We start from the raw sequence: 22,697 nt of genomic DNA on the forward strand, positions 1-22,697 counted from the left end.
GGAACCAGCCGAGGTGCAGGTACTGGTGTGGGAACCAGCCGAGGTGCAGGTACTGGTGTGAGAACCAGTCGAGGTGCAGGTGGCCTAGCCGGCGGTTGCGGCTTAGCAGGCCGAAAAACCGGTGGTGGCGGCCGGGCAGGAGGTTGTGGCTTAGCCCGCCGAAGGACAGGTGGCGGTGGCCGAGCAGGAGGTTGCGGCTTAGCACGCCGTTGTGCCACCCCACTCGCACAGCTCCCAGTACTAGCCCCCCCCTCAAAAAGCGGATCCCAGACGCGTTCCTTGCGGATTGGAACCGTCTTCAAGGGTGGGTGGAGGGTGGTCAGGGGGAGGGCAGAATCCTCTCCTCTAAATTGTCCAAAATGTCTATTGTCACCCCCCACTTGAGACTGGGACTGACTAGATTTAGTCCTTAAAAAAATGTCCTGATAATGTTTTATTGCAGAATTAAAGTCACTTGAAAATGTCTGGCAGGAAGAATTGACATAATGTCTAAAAAAGTCTTTGTCTATGACGTCATCCAAAGTGGGCGGGATGACGTCATCCGTGTGGGTCTCCAGCTGACTGACAGCCCAATCGGTGAAATGTTTGGCAAAGTGGTCGATAGGGTTGCCAAACATCTGAGGGGAAGCTTGGGAAGCTTGTAGCTTGCTTCGGTCCGGGAGAGGAGCTTGCGGGAGCGGCGCGTCTTGACGGCGAGGGAAGGACCTTCTGGCCGGCTTCCGTCTTTGCCGGCGCGCCCGGTACTGCGGTGTAGCGGCGATGTCTTCCGACCAGAGGGAGTCGATGGGGATAAGAGAGCCTCCAGCTCCCCACATGAGATTCGACCTCTCCTCCGTCGAATAGCGAAGCGTCTCGGCTTCCATCGCTCGTAACACCTCCAACGTACCTTCGTCCAGCTCCTCCGACGTGCTCGCTGCGGGAGAACTTCTTGCTGGCTTCCTACTGTCACGACCTGGTCGCATCGTGGTGCGAGGTGTTCTCCCAAGGATGCAGACGGCTTCGGACACAGCTTGCAGGTAGAAAAAATGATTTATTCAAGAACTAAATCAGACAGGAGAAAAAACAAAAGGACTAGCATGGGAGCTAGCAAGCAAAATAATGTAGCATGAGAGCTAGCAGGAAACAAAGTGGTCGTAACTTGTTGCATGAAAGCAAATTAGGAAGCCAGGCAGAGTGCTGCCCGGGCGAAGACTAAATAGCCCTCTGATTAGCGCTCGGGCAACAGGTGCGCGTCCCGAAACGCTAACCAGAGGCAGGTGAGCAAAATCTGCCGTCATGGCAACAGAAACAAAACACACGTGACACTAAACTGTAAACAAACGGTGATCCGAGCAGCGGATCCTAACACATACAGTATATACACATATATATATATATACATACATAGAGGTAAGACACTAAACTGCATCCAGGTGGAGTGGAGGGGGAGGGGGGGGGGGGGGCGCGCGTGGGATCAGGGACCTAAAAAAGATGCACATGTGACCGTTATTACGATCGGCACCACAAAACTGAGCTGGCCCTTGGGTTACTAGGGTTTTTGGAACCTTCAAGTCTCCAATGGCAGTTGTCTTACAACTGGCGGGTGAGAGCAGCGCCCGTTGGGCTGGCGTATTTTAAGACGGGCTTCGACTGTAATTGAGTCATCCGGCAGCTCAATAACCCCAACCAACACGTCTCCACTCCCAGTGGCGCAGTTGGAGAAGGCAGATGCCCAAAGTGCGTGGGTGTCAGGCTTGCAACCTGGGATCCACCCTAAACAAACTCACGCAAAGGCTATCTGTACCAGAAAAACGAGCCTCAACTTCTGTACCCGCCTCCCCCATGCCCCCCTCATAAAAGCCCATGGCGATGGTATTTTGGGTGACAGGGACAGGCTTGGTCAGCTTGGAGTCCCTAGTGTGAAACCACACATGGGCAGCACTTCATTCTATCCATGAAGTTGGGGTGACGTTGTAGTTCGGCAGCTACAGGCGCGACTGGTCTGACCTATTTAGGAGTACTGCAGCCCACTCCAAATGGAGACACCCCTAGAAAAGGTGGGGCAAACATAGGTCACCACAAAACCCCCCCTCACTGGCATACCGTAGCCAGTAGGGACCTACTCATGCGGTCAAAACACAAGAAGTAAACCAAAACCAAAACTGAACTCTGTCATGGTGAAATGTAAGGACCCTCATTGACAACTACAACACAGAAACAGAGAGACCACACCGACACACTGCTCTCGTGAGTCGGGAACTGGATTGCTTCAACATTGACATCGTCGCCCTCTCCGAAACTAAGACTTGCCGGAGAAGGCCGAAGCCGGTGCCAACTACACCTTCTTCTGGAAAGGGTAATATGCTGAAAATCTGCGGATCCACAGTGTCATGAATTGCTATAACCTGGTCTCAACACCTATAAATGAACGTCTCTGAACGCGTGCCGCTCCCGAACAGCAACAACCTGACCCTGATCTCTGTGTATGCACCAACCCTTGAGTCGGAGGAAGATGTCAAGGAATCTTTCCCTAATGCCCTTAACCGGACCATCCAAGCTGTATCCAGTAAAGACAAACTTCTTGTGTTTGGAGATTTCAATGCCAGAGTCAGTCACGACCACAATCTCTGGGAGGGCCTTGGATCCTGTAACTCGAACAGGCTCCTTCTCCTTGGTCTATATACTGAAAATGAACTGGTTATCACCAACACCCTCTTCTGACTTCCAAATTGTCACAAGACCACCAGGAAACACCCGCGGTCAAAGCACTGGACCATCCTTGACTACATCCTTACCCGATCAGGCGACTGGAGCGACATCCTTGTGACCAGCAGCATGCCCGGTGCAGACGATTGCTAGACAGACCATCGGCTCCTCATATCTCGCCTCAGACTCCGACTGCAAAACCTCCCCCGCCATAACAGGCAAGCAAAGAGGGCACGACACTTCAATGTGGCGAGGTTGAAGATCTCTGCTGTCCACGACTTGAACCGTCTCACGGAGCTTCTGACTGAGGCACCAATACCGGCACCCTAGCCGTATTTCGCAGAAGCGGACTGGTCCATGCTTCGCGGCACCGTCACCAAGGCTAAGGAAATAGTCAACTACTCTAGATTGGTTTGATCAAAACAACGCAGATATCCAACAACTGATCAATCAGAAGAGAGCTGCCCGCCGGGCAGGGGAGAACCGCCCTACTCGCACTTGCTTGCGACACTTCCAGGAAGCAAAGCAAAAGTGCCAGCGAAGGCTCCGAGAAATGCGGAACCTCTGGTAGCAGGACAAAGCGAATGAGATCCAGTCATAAGCAGACAGCAGAGACCTTCACCGCTTATATGCTGCAACAAAAGGAAATCTTTGGCCCTCCCCGGAGTCTTGTTCAAGAACGGGATATGACGAGGGCCACACTCCTCCGCTGCAACATTGACCCTGCTCCTGGGAGACCCTTGCCGGAGAGTGGAGGCACACAATCATTTAAGGAACAGACGCCGTGGACCGTGAACCACTAGGTGTGGCAGAGACCAAGAGAGAACAATCCAATCCAATTCACTTTATTTATATAGCACATTTAAACAACAAGAATGTTTCCAAAGTGGTGCACAGCCATGTTAAAAACAATATTATGCTCCACCAATGACTGAATAAAAACAAAAAATAAATAAATATAAAAACAATATAAAAATAAATATATCAAGGCAAAGAACCGCTTCTCCTCACCAGCCACACTTCCCTGGAATAAATGTGCCGTCTCTTCCGCCGTGCCTTGGTCTTGAGCGGCCACATCAGACACCATCACCCCACAACCAAGAAGTGCAGCATGTAGAAACACTTTCCCCCTGGCGGAGGTAACCCGCTAAGAATACAACTACTCGGCGCAATACTATCACGTTGACGTCTTCACATCTTGTTCCCGTGTTTGTTTAGCTTCCTGCTTATCGTCGCTGTCATTTCTCCTCAGCCTATAAAAGGCGTGCCGTATGTTTTAAGAGTGTTTGTACTTGAGGCCTGAAAGGCAGCCTTTGGAGATGAGAGCAGATATGATTAGCATCGCGAGCAACTACCAGAGTGCTCCTTAGCACGGGTCAGGGAGCTAGCTAAGTCCTTGATTAACTGTGCAGAAAAGGTTTAACTAACATTTTAGGGTTCATAACTGTCATCCAATAGTTTTATTACTATTAATAGTAGTATAAAGTAAAAATGCCATAATATGCCTTTTATTTACTGTACACGCAATGTTTTAACAAATATTTTAGAGTTCTTAACTGTCATACAAGTATGAAAAAGTGTTTAACACCATTCAATAAAACTCAAATAAAGTAAAAATGCCATCAATATACCTTTTATTTACTGTACACGCTATAATTTAACTTATATTTTAGCGTTTCTAACTGTCATACAAGAATGAAAAATAGTTTATCACTATTCAATAAAACTAAAATAAAGTAAATATGCCATCAGTGTACCTTTTATTTACTGTACACGCAATGTTTTAACTAATATTGTATCGTTCCTAACTGTCATACAAGTATGAAAAAGGGTTTATCATTATTCAATAAAACTAAAATAAAGAAAAAAATGCCATCAATAAACCTTTTATTTACTGTACACGCAATGTTTTAACTAATATTTTAGCGTTCATAACTGTCACCAAGAATGAAAAAGGATTTTCCACCATTCAATAAAACTAAAACAAAGTAAAAATGCCATCAATAAACCTTTTATTTACTGTACACGCAATGTTTTAACTAATATTTTAGCGTTCATAACTGTCACCAAGTATGAAAAATTGTTTATCATTATTCAATAAAACTAAAACAAAGTAAAAATGCCATCAATAAACCTTTTATTTACTGTACACGCAATGTTTTAACTGATATTTTAGGGTTCCTTACTGTTATACAAGTATGAAGAGAAGTTAACCACTTTGAAATACAACTAAAATAAAGTAAAAATGACATCTATATACCTTTTATTTACTGTACATGCAATGTTTTAACTAATATTTTAGCGTTCATACCTGTCATACAAGTATGAAAAATAATCTATCACTATTCAATAAAACTAAAATAAAGTAAAAATGCCATTAACAAACCTTTTATTTACTGTACATGCAATGATTTAACTAACATTTTAGCGTTCCTAACTGTCATACAAGTATGAAAAAGGGTTTATCACTATTAAATAAAACTAAAATAAAATAAAAATGCCATCAATATACCTTTTATTTACCGTACACTGTATTTTAGGGTTCCTAACTGTCATACAAGTATGAAGAGCAGTTAACCATTTTTAATTAAAACTGAAAACCTTTTATATAAAACTATACATACATTTTTTTTAACTTACATTTTAATGTTCCTGTCCTACAAGTATGAAGAGCATTTAACCACTTTTAAATAAAACTAAAAACCTTTTATTTAAAACTTTACATAAAAATGTTTTAACTTGCATTTTAAAGTTCCTAACTGCATTAAAAGTGTTTTTATCCACAGTTCTCAACTGCTGCGAGGGCGACGTCCTTTTCCTCCTGGATTCTTCCGGCAGCGTGTCGTCCTACGAGCACTCCCGCATGCTGGACTTCCTGTCCCAGCTGGTGCTGCCCTTTTCCCTGGGCGAGGACCAGGTGAGGATCGGGCTTCTCCAGGTGGGCACCCAGCCGCGCGTGGAGTTCGGCTTTGACGCCCATAGCGCCCAAGGCGGCCTCCAGGGGGCGCTGAGGGGCGTCAAACCCCTCAGGGGGGACACCAACACTGTGGAGGCGCTGAGGATCGCCAAAGATCGGGTGCTGAGGCAGGGACCCGGGGGCGGAGCGCGGCCTGGGCTTCCCAGGGTGCTGGTGTGGCTGACGGACGGGGTGAAGCCGGGCGACGTGATCGGACCCATGGCTGAGCTGAGGCAGGAGGGCGTGACCGTGCTGGTGGTCTCCACTGGCCACGGTAACTACCAGGTGCTGAGAGAGGTGGTGTCACCCCCCGCCGAGGACCACCTGTACTTTGTGGACATCGAGGACATGAGCATTATCTTGGAGGATCTGCGGGACGTCATCATCGGTGAGTCTGATACAGCAGATTAGGTCTTAGGACTAGTGGACAACTAGGGATGTCACGATGTGAAAGTCATGGCACCAAAGTGGTCACACCATCGGTGAACATGTTCAAAAAGTACACACAATTGTTGAACGTGTTCAAAAAGTACACACAATTGTTGAACGTGTTCAAAAAGTGCACGTAATTGTTGAACATGTTCAAAAAGTACACACAATTGTTGAACGTGTTTAAAAAGTACACACAATTGTTGAATGTGTTCAAAAAGTGCACACAATTGTTGAATGTGTTCAAAAAGTACACACAATTGTTGAACGTGTTCAAAAAGTGCACACAATTGTTGAATGTGTTCAAAAAATACACACAATTGTTGAACGTGTGTGTATATATATGTAAATATATGTGTATATACAGTATGTGCATATATGTATATACAGTATGTGTATTTATGTATATGTGTATAAATGTATATGTATATATGTGTATTTATGTATATATTTGTATATATGAATATATGTATGTATATATATATCTTTTTTTTAATGAATTTTTTATTTTTTTTAATCGATTTTAAATCATTACAAATAAAAATTGCAATTTAATTTAATATAAAAAAAAATGTACACCCCTATTATTTGGTATAATAACGATAATCAATTTTTTGCATGGAGATGAAATTAGTTTTATTTTAAAAATATCAATATTTTATGAACTTATTTCTTTTTTCAATGGGGATGAACAAGAATGGCGATTGGAAAGTGAATCAATGACCCACTAAATGCCATTGTCCAAGCCTCGGTCCCAGCTTGCCGACGAGACACGACCATGGTGGTCCAGACTCCGCCCCCTGTTCATGCCCCTTGGACAGGGCAGTGCTGCTGGTCCTGCGTGCTCCTGCAGACACATGGCGGCCATGTTCCTTATGTATAGAGCAAGCAGATCAGGTGACCGTCATGGCGGCCATGTTCCTTATATATAGAGCAAGCCGATTAGGTGGCCCCAGGGGGCTCCTCAGCAATGCAGCCTAAAGTGGTGCTGCCTTGCCTGAAATTTAAATCCACACCTCTGCAGGTCTTGTCGATGGTCGGCTGCATAGACTATTTCTAGGTCTTGTTGCAGAAGAGGTCATGAATGCGTTTGGAAAGCCGAGCTCGTCTCTCTTTTAGCTCTCGGTCTGGTCTGCGTCCCCTGGTCTGTCTTTAGAAGATTGACCTCATCTGTGCAGTGCCCTAGAAGAAAGAAATATAAAAGATAAGATATGTAACGCTACGAAAGATTTTCTCAATGTTTTCCTGTCAATTCCAGACTACACTTTTTGTCCTACACTTTGAACCCTGCGGCTTACAAAACGGAGAGGCTAATTTATTAAAACAAATTTGCAGACCTCTATAATCAAAATAGTTTTACAAAAATAAAACAACAAGCAAAAACACTGAAAGGGTGTTTTATTTTTTTTGTGCTATGGCGCCATCTTTTGGACGAGTTCGCTCACTGCAGGTGCTGCAGTGTCCTTCCATTTACCTGTAGTGTTTTTTTGAATTTTTTTTACCGGAGTGCCGTTCAGTTTTCTAGCCGTCCATAGCGTTTCTACTCGTATGGATTCATCATTTGCCACTCCAAGCAACGTTTTTAAGTTTTACAATATAACTAAAACAATTCTTACTCACTAAAGCGTCTCATGTGTGATGTCTGTAGGAGTGTTTTCATGCATATTTGTACGTGCTCTCGTAATGTAATCAAGCTAGCGTCGTTAGCATTAACTAACAGTGTTGGGACTAACGCGTTACTGTAACGCCGTTAGTTTCGGCGGTAACTAGTAATCTAACGCGTTATTTTTATATATACAGTAACTCAGTTACCGTTACTGCATGATGCGTTACTGCGTTATTTTACGTTATTTGTATGTAGTATCGGCTAGAAACTGAAGATCTGAGTGTGTTTTATTGGAGCGCTCCGGTGGAAAAGAAGAGGCGTGCTTTCCCCCACCCACAGAAAGCACGCCTCCCCGCAGGGGAGACGTTCCTCCAGAGCCGTACTTCGGGTCTAACAACCTTCACTTTACCCGGAAGAGGGTCTTTACAGCTGAGGGTGAATGACGAGCCCGGCGGTTTGTTGCAACTTTGTGACTTTATTGCACGCAGCCATCCACCAAGCTAGAGCACCTACACGCACTCACTGTCGCCGCTCCCTCACCTCTCTCGCCCACTCACTCACTGACGTCACTCACCTCTCATGCTGTCATATCTTAAAGGGCCACACACACACACACACACATACGCATACGCTACTCTCATAACAACTAACAAGACATTATGGCGAAGCCAGAAGTCGAGTTTTTTAACATGGAGACATTCTCAATACTTTTCTTTTGTCGAGCACAAAGAAAATAACATTTTAGTTAAATGTAAGTTGTGTCTTGGATCAAAGATCCTATCTACTTAGAGTTAAAGTTAAAGTGCCATTATGTTGCAGCTATTTAAAATAGTTTTGTCAATTTGTTCTGGCCTGAAATAAATTGGCCCTTTGAAACATATCTTTGTCTTTGTGTGTTGTATGTAGACCACTTTGCTTAGCAGAGTTCAGTGATGCAAATGCATGTCAAGTTGATCAACAGATTGTATTATTCTCCAGTGCAATAACAGTACTGAAATGAAGGCTAAAAGGGCATTAATGGGAGCCTTAAAAAAGGGGGGGGGGGGGGAAGAAGTAACTAAATAGTTACTTTTCACAGTAACGCATTACTTTTTGGTGTAAGTAACTGAGTTAGTAACTGAGTTACTTTTGAAATAAAGTAACTAGTCATTGTAACTAGTTACTGGTTTTCAGTAACTAACCCAACACTGTTAACTAATATGCTAATACGTTTACAAGTGTCTGTGTTAGTATTATTAACTTACAATTACATTCTTTTTGTATTGTTTCACTTTCACAAATTCCTCCGCAAATTCACCAAAACATCACTGTGGAGTTATTGAGTCTGTTTAGCTAATTGGAGAGCTAGCTTGCGCAGTTTTGAAAAAGCTTCAATATAAATATTATTCCAAATAATACATTGTGAGAATCAGTGGGAATCGAGAATCGAATCTTTAGGCGCCTAAATATTCACACCCCCATTTTCCTGGTATGAATGTATGTAGTACAGTTTCTTCAACAAGTATCACCTCAGAAAACACTTCCAAGTACCACCATAATGACAACATTAAAATACAGTAGTGGAGTAGACCTAAGTATTCATTAAGTACCACCATAATGACAATATTAAATACAGTAGTGTAGTACACCTAAGTATTCATTAAGTACCACCATAATGACAATATTAAATACAGTAGTGTAGTACACCTAAGTATTCATTAAGTACTACCATAATGACAACATTAAATACAGTAGTGTAGTACACCTAAGTATTCATTAAGTACCACCATAATGACAACATTAAATACAGTAATGTAGTAGACCAAAGTATTCATTAAGTACCACCGTAATGACAACATTAAAATACAGTAGTGGAGTAGACCTAAGTATTCATTAAGTACCACCATAATGACAATATTAATTACAGTAGTGTAGTAGACCTAAGTATTCGTTAAGTACAACCATAAGACAACATTAAAGTACAGTAGTGTAGTAGACCTAAGTATTCGTTAAGTACCACCATAAGACAACATTAAATTACAGTAGTGTAGTAGACCTAAGTATTCATTAAGTACCACCATAATGACAACATTAAATACAGTAGTGTAGTTCACCTCAGAAAACACTTTCAAGTACCACCATAATGACAACATTAAAGTACAGTAGTGTAGTAGACCTAAGTATTCATTAAGTACCACCATAATGACAACATTAAAATACAGTAGTGTAGTAGACCTAAGTATTCATTAAGTACCACCATAATGACAACATTAAATACAGTAGTGTAGTAGACCTAAGTATTCGTTAAATACCACCATAATGACAACATTAAATACAGTAGTGTAGTTCACCTCAGAAAACACTTTCAAGTACCACCATAATGACAACATTAAAATACAGTAGTGTAGTAGGCCTAAGTATTCATTAAGTACCACCATAATGACAACATTAAATAGAGTAGTGTAGTAGACCTAAGTATTCGTTAAGTACCACCATAATGACAACATTAAATTACAGTAGTGTAGTAGACCTAAGTATTCATTAAGTACCACCATAATGACAACATTAAAATACAGTAGTGTAGTAGACCTAAGTATTCTTTAAGTACCACCATAATAATAAAATAAATTAAAGTACAGTAGTGTAGTAGTACTAAGTATTCATTAAAAACAAGGTATGCACGTATATTTCATGTAACATCAAACACAGTATTTACCTCTAGATGGAGCCAGTGGTAGTACCACAGAATCCCACATGTAGTCTTCCATTGTGTCTCCCACAGAGATCATCCGTGCTGAGCGCATCCAGGTCCGGGACGTCTCCTCCAACGCTGCCACCCTCCAGTGGCGACCCGTTCTCTCCGGTTTGCCGGGCCACTACGAGATTCGCTTCGGCCCGCGTCCGACAGGCGGGACGGGAGGCGCGGGAGGCGGGCCCGGGACCAGTCCGAGCACGGGCGGAGGTCGGTACCAGAGACTGGTGCAGTCGGCGGATTCTGACACCGTCCGGCTGACCGACCTGAAGGCCGACACCACGTACACGGCCACCTTGACACCGGAGTCCAACCGACAGTCTTTCAACACGCTCTCTGTCACCTTCACCACTCACGCAGGTCGGCTCCTTCACTCCTTCAGACTCAAAGATTATCTTCCCCTTCCAACTATCTTTGGTCTCCCACCAGAGGTGCAGAGTCCAGCCGTGGTCAGGGTCTCCGAGCCGGGGCCGACGAGTGTCCGGGTGAGTTGGGGTCCTCTTCAGCCGGAGGTGGTCACCAGTTACTCGGTTGAGTACTCCGCCCTGCCCGCTGGGAAGCTGCAGACCATGACGGTGGACAAGCGGCAGAACTCCACGCTGCTGAAGAACCTGCAGCCAGACAGCACCTACCTGGTCACTGTGGGCGCCCGCCTGTCCTCGGGCCAGGAGAGGGCCATGTCGGTCAAAGTCTGCACCAAGGAAGGTGAGACGTGTCCTTTTTGGATCACAGCACAGCCCTCATTTCTGATTGGTCACAACTACACATCGAACGACTCTTAGTACCGTAAAGTACGGACTATAAGCCGCTACACTTTCAACTTGCAAAACGGTGCAGCTAATTGATGGATTTGTCTTCGCTAATTCCCATATTGTTTTGTGTTCAATAGTTTTCCTTAAACCCGAGCAAAGGACTGAAAAGGTGTTTTATTGTTTTTTTTTTGCTCAGTGCGCGGGCTGCCAGTTGAAACCGTACTGCCTGTTTTGCCTTGAACCGGAAGTAAAACCGTCCAAGTTTTACAATATAACTAAAACAATTCTTACTTACTAAAGCGTCCCATGTGTGATGTCTGTAGGAGTGTTTTTATGCATATTTGTACGTGCTATCGTAAGGTAATCAAGCTAGTTTCACTAGCATTAGCTAATATGCTCACACGTTTACGCGTGTCTGTGTTAGTATTATTAACTTACAATGGCATTATTTTTGTATTGTTTCACTTTCACAAATTCCTCAGTAAATTTACTGAAACGTCACCGTGGAGTTATCTAGATGTTTACCCGTTTTAATGCCTTAAACTGGAAGTAAAACCGTCCACAGCATTTTTGATTGAAATGATTATTCATTCATCACTCCAACCAACGTTTGTAAGTTTTACAACATAACTAAAACAATTCTTACTTACTAAACTGTCCCATGTGTGACGCCTGTAGGAGTGTTTTCATGCATATTTGTACGTGCTCTCGTAATGTAATAAAGCTAGCTTTTTTAGCATTAGCTAATATGCTAACACGTTTACGAGTGTCTGCGTTAGTATTATTAACTTACAATGACATTCTTTTTGTATTGTTTCACTTTCACAAATTCCTCAGTAAATTCACCAAAACGTCACCGTGGAGTTATTGAGTCTGTTTAGCTGATTGGAGAGCTAGCTTGCGAAGCTAGTGGGTCCATGACGATGACTTCTGTTTTGTTTCATCAGCCATTTTACTGCCGTGTTACAGACATCGTTTGGAAACAATTAAGATTAAAATATTTCTGTGTAAATCAATCATTTCACAACGTATATATCTGCGACTTATGGTCCGGTGCGACTAATATAGTTTATGGATTTAATAAATTGTAAGGTTTTCTCGTGAGGAACCCTGAAATATTGCGAGCATTTCAATAAAAGAAATAGTATGCTCCTTGATGTAGATTATAGTTGAGAGATTTTTCAAGATGGCTGACATAATTTCTTCCTGGATGTTTCAGAAAGTATGAGAATGTGTGAGCTCTTCTTTACTTGTATACTTCTATAATAAGTCTCCAATTCAGAAACCACAATCATTTTTTTTTTCTAACACGGCTTTTGCGGCCCTAAAAAAAATAATAATTCAAGCCGCAAGCAACACCGTCCCCGTTGCATCGCGGGGTTCACGCCAGTTAGTACACGCATGACGCTAGCGCTCATGTCCTTCCCTTTCGGAGCATGGGGGCGAAGGGCAGTTTCGCCGCTAGGCTCCGCCCACTCCAAGTAGGTACAAACAGGTACTGACCCGTCGGGCACTTCAGGGTGTCATCATCCTTTCTACCAATTAGGATCGATATCGGAATTTGTGGAGCCCAGTTATAAACGTCTTGTGTTGTGTGGCGAATCATTGGAGCAAAGTTTGGTGTCATGCCACGGCCACATCTTATGGCGTAGGATACATTTGTCCGCAGTTTATCATCGCCTATATGTGTAGTATTTGTCATTTTAACCACGACTCATTTGGTCAAAGTCCTTAGGAGGAGTCCGTTGAAGTACAACCCCTTTTTTTTGGCTGAAAAATGGCCAAAAACCAAAGTTTGGCGCCATGCCACGCCGACATCTTACGGCATAGAATTTTTTTTTCCGCAATTTATCATCGCCTATATTAAAGTTAAAGTACCAATGATTGTCACACAAACACTAGGTGTGGTGAAATTTGTCCTCTGCATTTGACCCATCCCCTTGGGGAGCAGTATGTGTAGTATTTGTCATTTTAACCACGACTCATTTGGTCAAAGTCTTAAGGAAGAGTTTGTTAAAGTACGACCCCTTTTTTTGGCTGAAAAATGTGTCAAAACCATCAAGGTGAAGTTTGGCGCCATGCCACGCCCACATCTTATGGCATAGGGGGGAAAAAAATCCGCAATTTATCAGCGCCTTTATGTGTAGTATTTGTCATTTTAACCACGACTCATTTGGTCAAAGTCCTTAGGAGGAGTTTGTTAAAATACAACCCCCTTTTTTTGGCTGGGAAATGTCTCAAAACCATCAAAGTAAAGTTTGGCGCCATGCCACGCCCACATCTTACGGCATAATAAAAATGTATTTACAAATTATCATCGGTTATATGTGTAGTATTTGTCATTTTAACCACGACTAAATTGGTCAAAGTCTTAAGGAAGAGTTTGTTAAAGTACGACCCCTTTTTTTGGCTGAAAAATGTGTCAAAACCATCAAGGTAAAGTTTGGCGCCATGCCACGCCCACATCTTATAGCATAGGGGGGGAAAAATTCCGCAATTTATCAGCGCCTTTATGTGTAGTATTTGTCATTTTAACCACGACTCATTTGGTCAAAGTCCTTAGGAGGAGTTCGTTAAAATACAACCCCCTTTTTTTGGCTGGGAAATGTCTCAAAACCATCAAAGTAAAGTTTGGTGCCATGCCACGCCCACATCTTATGGCGTAGGGATTTTTTTCCGCAATTCATCATTGCCTATATGTGTAGTATTTGTCATTTTAACCACGACTCATTTGGTCAAAGTCCTTAGGAGGAGTTTGTTAAAAGTACAACCCCTTTTTTTGGCTGGAAAATGTCTCAAAACCATTAAAGTAAAGTTTGGCGCCATGCCACGCCCACATCTTACGGCGTAATAAAAATGTATTTACAAATTATCACCGCCTATATGTGTAGTATTTGTCATTTTAACCACGACTCATTTGGTCAAAATCCTTAGGACGAGTTTGTTAATGTACGACCCTTTTTTTTTTGCCGAAAAATGGTAGCCGAAAACCATGATAGACGACTTCCTGTTCGTTTTCAGGTATGGTTTCCTGAGACTTTTATGTGCGTCCTGTCACCATAGACGTCTCCCATGATTTTTGTGTCGATACGTAAACTTGTAGGGGGGGTCATTTTTTTCTAACTTTAAAGGTGGCGCTAGAGAGCCAATTTAGACATTTCTTTTTCAGGACCCCCAAAAAGATAAAATTTTCCGCCAGACCTGACGCCCCTGCAAAATATGGAGACTAGTCTGGGATGGCGTCAACATGTTCTCCCGTCTTTTGCAGCGACCCCCGCCCTGTCTGACCTGCAGTTGACCGCAGCGGACGGTGGCGCGGTGCGGGCGGACTGGAGAGGCGGTGCCGACGGTCTCAAGGGTTACTGGCTCACGTGGGAGGGGCGGCAAGCCGGCACCGCCCGGCGCTCCTCCACCTACCTGCCGCCAAGTTCCCTGTCGACGCGGCTCGACGACCTCCCCCCTTCGGCCAGGGTGTGCGTGTCGCCCGTGTACGGGAGGGCGCGGGGCGAGGGTCTGTGCTGCACGGCGCCATTTGCCTCAGGTAGGAATCATTTATATTTCATACAGAGTTCATTTTCACCATATCGACTCTCCCTGTCCTTTCTTGATGTAAAAAGGATGAAAAAATAAAAACTTATCATGGACGGATGAATCTGATGTTTAAGTGTTGAAAGTAAAAATATATATATATATATTCATGTATGACTTTTTTTTAACACTTTTATGAGTGGTGCTATTTTAAATCCCCAATAATTTTATTTAGATTTTTTTTAAACAGACATTGCTCTAAAAATAATAATGAATCAAAATCAATGTTGTATATATATATATATATATATATATATATATATATATATATATATATATATATATATATATATATATATATATATTTTATATATATATATATATATATATATATATATATATATATATATATATATATATATAAAATATATATATATATATATATATATATATATATATATATATATATATATATATATATATATATATATATATATATATATATATATATAAGACAACTGTGGAGTGGTGTATTTGCTGTCATTGGGTTCATCTCTTGTCTCCTCCAGAGGGGCCGGCCTATGGCTCCCGGTCCTAGCGTGCAGCTACCCAACATGGAGGCGAGAGAGAAGAACCTTTCATCCATGACGCCCCCGAGAAGGACGCGTCGCTTGGCCCGTCCTGGGCTTTTGCTTTGAAAGGAGCGCTGCAGGACAACATGTCGTCCGCCAAAACGAGGACAAGAAGAGACTATTTGGCTTGTGATGACCAAACAGGCCAGACACCTTGAATTTATGACAAATATGTCTTTAATATTTATTATTATTCTTTTTTTTGGTGTGCATTTCAATGCTGTTACTAAGTCAGGCTCTGCTGCCCCCTACTGGCAGCAGCCACAAACTTCATGTCAATGCAAAAAAGGTATTTTGTTTGTTGACCTCTGATTTCTAACAGCAGCTTGCAATAAATATATTTTGTGTAAGAGTTACCAAGTTCTTTTATTTATCTCTGGACTTTCCTCTTGAATGAAAAAAAGAGATTGAGATTTGAATAAATAATCTTGCTACATATCAGTAGCCATGAATTATAAAATAATACATAGTAATATATATTATATTATACAGTTGGTAATAATGACAATAACACACTTCAAAGATGGCGCCAAGTATCAATTTTCATGATTTTTAGCTGTAAACATACAACATTTGCTCAAATTTTTTATTAATGCTTACAATAATGCTAATATAAGAGATAATCTTATAATAATGCTAATATAAGAGACAATAGCACACTTCAAAGATGAGTATCAAAATTCCTGATTATTAGATGTAAACATAAACATTTATTTAAAAAGAGTTCAAAAAATGTTAGCATTCTAACGTTTATCAAATTTTTGAATAAAACTTATGTACAGGGTGTACCCCGCCTTCTGCCCGATTGTAGCTGAAATAGGCTCCAGCGCCCCCCGCGACCCCGAAGGGAATAAGCGGTAGAAAATGGATGGATGGATGGATGGATAATGTAAAATAAGAGACAATCTCATAATAATGCTAATATAAGAGACAATAGCATGACAAGTAACACAATTCATGATTGTTAGATGTTAACAAAGAATTTGCTAAAAAGCTAGCAAAAAATGTTAGCATGGTGACATTTAGCTATTTTTTTAAATAATGCTTATACTAATGCTAATATAAAAGACGACCTTATAAAACTGCTAATATAAGAGATACTAGCACACTTTAAAGATGGCGCCGAGTATTGATATTCTTGATTTTTAGGTGTAAACAAAGAAAATAGCTAAAAGCTATTTTTTTGAGTAATGCTTATAATAATAGAATAGAAAGTACTTTATTGATCCCAGGGGGAAATTCAGCACCACAGTTCGCTCACAATAGACAAGAATAATAATAAATAATATTATATATATAACGTATTATATATATAATATATAAATAATATAAATATATTCCACATATACTCTACATTTAAGTGCAGTCAAGGAACATATGCATTATACAGTCTGACATACTTGCCAACCCTCCCGATTTTCCCGGGAGACTCCCGAAATTCAGCGCCTCTCCCGAAACCTCCCGGGACAAATATTCTCCCGAAAATCTCCCGATTTTCAGCCGGAGCTGGAGGCCACGCCCTCTCAAGCTCCTTGCGGACCTGAGTGAGGACAGCCTGTTTTCACGTCCGCTTTTCCACGATATAAACAGCGTGCCGGCCCAATCATGTTATAACATCTACGGCTTTTAGAGAGTGCACAACTGCGCACACAACAAGGAGACGAAGCAGAAGAACGAGGAACATACAGCCATGGCGACGCCGACGACAAGTAAGATGAAGAAATACGCTTGTAAGTTCCAAAACGAATGGAAACAAGAATTTCAGTTTATCCCGGACAGTTCGAAGGGGAAGGGGTATGCTGCCTGTAAATTTTGTAGAACAGACTTCTCCATTGAACACGGTGGCCGAACGGATATACTCATTCATGAACGGTCAGTGAATCACAAGGTGGCGGCAGCGCAGCACCGGTCACAGCCCAGTATTATGGGCCACCTCGCTAAATGGAGACCCAATGGTGTAACATATGCCGAGACAAAGATGGCTATGCTGATAGCTGGAAGCAACATCTCGTTCTCATTTGCAGATGTCTTCAACAAATCTGTGAAGGATATGTTCCCGGATTCAGAGATCGCTTGCCAGTACGCAAATGGCAGAACAAAGGCTACTCAAATAGTGAAAGGTAAGTCTTATTTTTTTTTTTAGTAAGCAACAAGCACAGTACAGTTAGTAACTGTGTTTTCATTACTGTGTATTTGATCAAGTATTTCAAGTACAACAATGAGTATATGAGTGTTATGTGTCTGTATATGTGTAAATAAATGAACACTGAAATTCAAGTATTTATTTTATATATATATATATATATATATATATATATATATATATATATATATATATATATATATATATATATATATATATATATATATATATATGTATTTATTTTATATATATATATATATATATATATATATATATATATATATATATATATATATATATATATATATATATATATATATATATGTATATGTATATAGCTAGAATTCACTGAAAGTCAAGTATTTCTTATATATATATATATGAAATACTTCACTTGGTGAATTCTAGCTGTAAATATACTCCTCCCCTCTTAACCACGCCCACAACCACGCCCCTGCACCCTGACCACGCCCCCATCCCCCCACCTCCCGAAATCAGAGGTCTCAAGGTTGGCAAGTATGCAGTCTGATGGCTGTCGGTATGAAGGAACTCCTGTGTCGTTCCGTGTTGCATTTTGGGAGTCTGAGCCTTCCACTGAACGTGCTCATTCTCTCCAAAAGGTCCGAGTGTAGTGGGTGGGAGGTGTTGTCCATAATGGCTAGGAGTTTTGCTAGACTTCTCCTCTCTGACACCACCGCCAGAGAGTCTAGCTCCACTCCCACCACGTTACTGGCATTCTCTACCAACTTGTCCAGTCTGTTTGCATCCCTTGCTCTCAGCCCGCTGCCCCAGCAGGCAATGGCGTACAAGAATGTGCCCGCCACCACCGACTCGTAGAACATCTTCATCATCTTTGTACAGACGTTGAAGGATCCTAGCCTCCTGAGGAAGTAGAGGTGGCTCTGTCCCTTCTTGTAGAGTGCCTCAGCGTGTTTTGACCCATTCAGCTTGTTGTCGATGTGTACTCCCAGGTATTTATAATCCTCAACCATGTCCACACCAACCCCCCTGATGGAAACAGGGGTCGCCGGAGTACTCCTCCTCCTTCCCAGGTCCACAACCAGCTCCTTGGTCTTCATCACATTAAGCTGGAGGTGGTTCTTTCCACACCATGTGACAAAGTCCTCCACCAGTGCCCTGTATTCCTCATCATCACCATCCTCAATACACCCCACTGTCACAGAGTCATCAGAAAATTTCCGAAGGTGGCAGGACTCTGAGTAATAGTGGAAATCGGTGGTGTAGATAGTGAACAGGAAGGGGGAGAGGACTGTGCCCTGCGGGGCCCCGGTGTTGCTGACCAGCCTGTCGGACACACAGTCCTGCAGTTGCACATACTGTGGTCTGTCAGTCAGGTAATCAACAACCCAGGACACCAAGGGGGCCTCCACCTGCATCGTCTCCAACTTCACACCCAGTAGCCCAGGCCATATGGTATCGAAAGCACTGGAGAAGTCGAAAAACATGACCCTCACACTGCTCGCAGGCTTGTCTAGGTGGGTGTGGGCTCCGTTCAGCAGGTAGATGACTGCGTCCTCCACTCCCAGTCGGGGCTGGTAGGCGATTTGGAGTGGGTCAAGGCGGGGCTTGACTGTAGGGCAGAGTTGTTCTAGGACCAACCTCTCCATGGTCTTCATGATATGGGAGGTTAGAGCCACCGCCCTGTAGTCCTTCGACGTGCTGGGTCGCGTGCACTTGGGGATGGTGACCACACATGAGGTTTTCAACAGTGTGGGGACTTTCTGCAGCCTAAGGCTCATGTTGAAGATGTGCTGGAGCACACCACACAGCTGTGAGGCGCAGGCTTTGAGCACCCTGGGGCTCACACCGTCAGGACCCGCGGCCTTGCCTGTTTGTAGCTTATTTAGCTGTGCATTCACCTGTTCTGCAGACAGACACACTGGGGGGGTCTCAGGTGATTGGGGGAGGGGGGTTCATCAAGCTGAGGGTGAGGTGTTAAGTGGGGGGAGGTAGTCATTGAAGTTGGGGGGATGTGAGGAGGGGAGGTGAGGAGGGGAGGTGGGGATGGATTGGTTCGCTGAAGTTGTCAGGGGGCCGGCTGGCATGTCTCGGGGGCGGTGGGGGGGGGGGGGGGGGGTTTGGGCAGGAGCCACTGTGTCAAACCTGTTAAAGAACTGGTTTAGCTCATTGGCCCTCTCTTTGTCTCCGTCCACCCCCCTACCCCCTGACGGTTTGAGGCCGGTGATGTATACTGCCATCATGATAACATGCGGAATCTCCCTGGGCAAATAATATGGTCTGAGTCCTACAGCTAACATCTCTATATTCGGGTCACAGTGCCGCTCTTTTATTGTGATATGACCGGGATGACAATATTTCTTATTAATAAACAAAGTAAGCCCCCCTCCTTTCCGCTTGCCGTTGGTTCGGTCCCGGTCAGCGCGCACCGTTTGAAACCTGTTTATAAAGACGTTACTATCCGGAACATCGTCGTGCAGCCACGTCTCAGTAAAATACATTAGGCTACACTCACGATATTCTTTCTGACTAGCGGCAAGCACCGACAACTCATCCATTTTATTTGCTAGAGACCGCACGTTACCCATGACGACGGAAGGAAGATATGGTTTATATCTCCTTCTCTCCCTCCTCGCTTCAGCCCTCTTCTGTCTCGAGCGTCTCCCTTTCCCTCGACAGCCACGAGAACCTCCATAAGTCCTTTTTAGCTCCTCCGGGATCTGGTTAGTTAGCACCGGGTCCGTTAGCTGGATGCTAATAACTGGTGCTTGCTAACAACTGTTCCCTGGTGTAGATGAAAGAGCCTCTCAACTGTTGTCCGTCTGAGTTCTTCAATAGCGTCCCCACCGTCAGTAGGACAAACAAAACACTTCTAAACTGCATGTTTAGAAGGGCACGACTAGATAGAAAGTAAATGTAGAGTAAATGTAAAAATATAAAAAAGTACAAAGCGAACAAAGAACAAAAACAAAAGACAAGGACGGAGCGAACTGCAGCAGCAATGCTAATATAAGAGACAATATCGTACTTCGAAATGGCACCAAGTATCAAAATTCATGATTATTAAGTGTAAACATACAAAATTTGCAAACATTTTAGCATGCTGTCGTTCAGCTATTTTTTTTAAATAATGCTTATAAAAATGCTAATATAAGAGACAATCTTATAATAATGCTAATATAAGAGATAATCTTATAATAATGCTACTATAAAAGACAATAGCATACTTCAAAGATGACACCATGTATCACAATTCATGATTGTTAGATGGAAACAAATAATTAGTTAAAAAGCTAGCAAAAAATGTTAGCATGGTGACGTTTAGCTATTTTTTTAAATAATGTTTATAATAATGCTATTATAAAAGACAACCTTACAATAATGCTAATATAAGATACATTAGCATACTTTAAAGATGGCGCCAAGTATTGGTTTATTTAGATTTATAGGTGTAAACAAACAAAAAAAGCGAAAAGCTAGCAAAAAATGTTTACATGCTGATGTTTATCTATTTTTTTAATAATGCTTATAATAATGCTAAGAGACAATAGCATACTTCAAAATGGCACCAAGTATGAAAATTCTTGATTGTTAAGTGTAAACATAGAACATTTTCTAAAATGTTAGCTAAATGTTAGCATGCTGTCGATTAGCTATTTTTTAAATAATGCTTATAATAATGCTAATATAAAAGATACTCTTATAATAATGCTAATATAAGAGACAATCTTATAAAAATGCTAATTTAAGAGACAATGGCATACTTCAAAGATGGCGCCAAGTATCAATATTCATGATTGTTAGCTGTAAACATACACAATTTGCTAAAAAGTTAACAAAAAATGTTAGCATGCTAACGTTTAGCGAATGTTTTTGTTTCGAGCTAAGAATCATGAATTTTTATACTTTCCGCCATCTTTGAAGTAGGCTATCGTCTTTTATTGTAGCATACTAACGTTAAAATTCAAACATTTTATGCTAGGTTTTTAGCTTACGCTAACAAAAAAATTTGCTTTTAGCTGATAAGACAATTTGCTAAAAAGCTAGCAAAAAATGTTAGCATGCTAATGTTTAGCGAATGTTTTTGTTTCGAGCTAACAATTATGAATTTTTATACTTGCCGCCATCTTTGAAGTAAGCTATTGTCTTTTATTTTAGCATACTAACGTTACCATGCTAACATTTTTGCTAGGTTTTTAGCCAACGCTAAGAAAATGAGCTAAAAAGCCAGCAAAAATGTTAGCATGCTAACGTTTAGCGAATGTTTTTGTTTCGAGCTAACAATCATGAATTTTTATACTTGCCGCCATCTTTGAAGTAGGTTATCGTCTGTTATTTTAGCCTACTTACGTTAGCATGCTAACATTTTATGCAAGGTTTTCAGCCAACGCTAATAAAAAATTTGCTTTTTAGCTGGCAGCATGCTAATGTATAGCAAATGTTTTTGTTTCGAGCTAACAATCATGAATTTTGATACTTGGCTCAATCGTTGAAGGATGCTATCCTTTCCTATTTTGGCATGCTAACATTTTATGCTAGCTTTTTAGCCAACGCTAACAAAAAGCCACAAGACCATGAACATTTTCTGTGACCACTTGGTTTCACTCCCGACCTCCACAATAAAAGCAGCTCTTAATTTCATTTAGTACGGTTAAACCTAAAACTCATGGATTTGGATACGTGGCACCATCTTGGAGCTATGCCAACGTCTCAAATTAGCATTAGGCGTGTCTTAATGAAATTAAACAATGGATGTCCGCTAACTTTTTGCAACTCAACGCCAAGAAAACGGAAATGCTGATTATCGGTCCTGCGAGACACCAACATCTATTTAAAGGCCTACTGAAACCCACTACTACCGACCACGCAGTCTGATAGTTTATATATCAATGATGAAATCTTAACATTGCAACACATGCCAATACGGCCGGGTTAACTTATAAAGTGCAATTTTAAATTTCCCGCCACACTTCCAGTTGAAAACGTTTATGTATGATGATGTATGCGCGTGACATCAATCGTTGAAACGGAAGTATGCGGACACATTGAATCTTATACAAAAAGCTCTGTTTTCATCTCAAAATTCCACAGTATTCTGGACATCTGTGTTGGTGAATCTTTTGCAATTTGTTTAATGAACAATGAAGACTGCAAAGAAGAAAGTTGTAGGTGGGATCGGTGTATTAGCGGCCGACTACAGCAACACAACCTGGAGGACTTTGAGATGGGTAGCAGACGCGCTAGCCGGCGACCTCA

General features: G+C 41.9%; 1 protein-coding gene across 2 annotated transcripts in view; it reads left to right on the forward strand.

Annotated features, from left to right (window-relative positions):
* vwa1 (von Willebrand factor A domain containing 1) overlaps positions 1 to 15,666 on the forward strand; it is a 38,443-nt gene extending 22,777 nt beyond the window's left edge. Inside the window, exons 2-6 of one of the 2 annotated variants that reach the window (XM_062030523.1) lie at positions 5,472 to 6,029; positions 10,438 to 10,767; positions 10,837 to 11,112; positions 14,428 to 14,700; positions 15,257 to 15,666. In XM_062030523.1, the coding sequence (XP_061886507.1) occupies positions 5,472 to 6,029; positions 10,438 to 10,767; positions 10,837 to 11,112; positions 14,428 to 14,700; positions 15,257 to 15,285 (1,466 nt within the window). In that variant the 3' untranslated portion in view covers positions 15,286 to 15,666. Of the gene's footprint in view, positions 1 to 5,471; positions 6,030 to 10,437; positions 11,113 to 14,427; positions 14,701 to 15,256 lie in introns of both variants that reach the window. The other variant, XM_062030514.1, reaches the window with a different exon arrangement.
* The last annotated feature ends 7,031 nt before the right edge of the window (positions 15,667 to 22,697 follow it).

Source organism: Entelurus aequoreus, linkage group LG01, assembly GCF_033978785.1.
Source record: "Entelurus aequoreus isolate RoL-2023_Sb linkage group LG01, RoL_Eaeq_v1.1, whole genome shotgun sequence".
NCBI classification, from domain to species: domain Eukaryota; kingdom Metazoa; phylum Chordata; class Actinopteri; order Syngnathiformes; family Syngnathidae; genus Entelurus; species Entelurus aequoreus.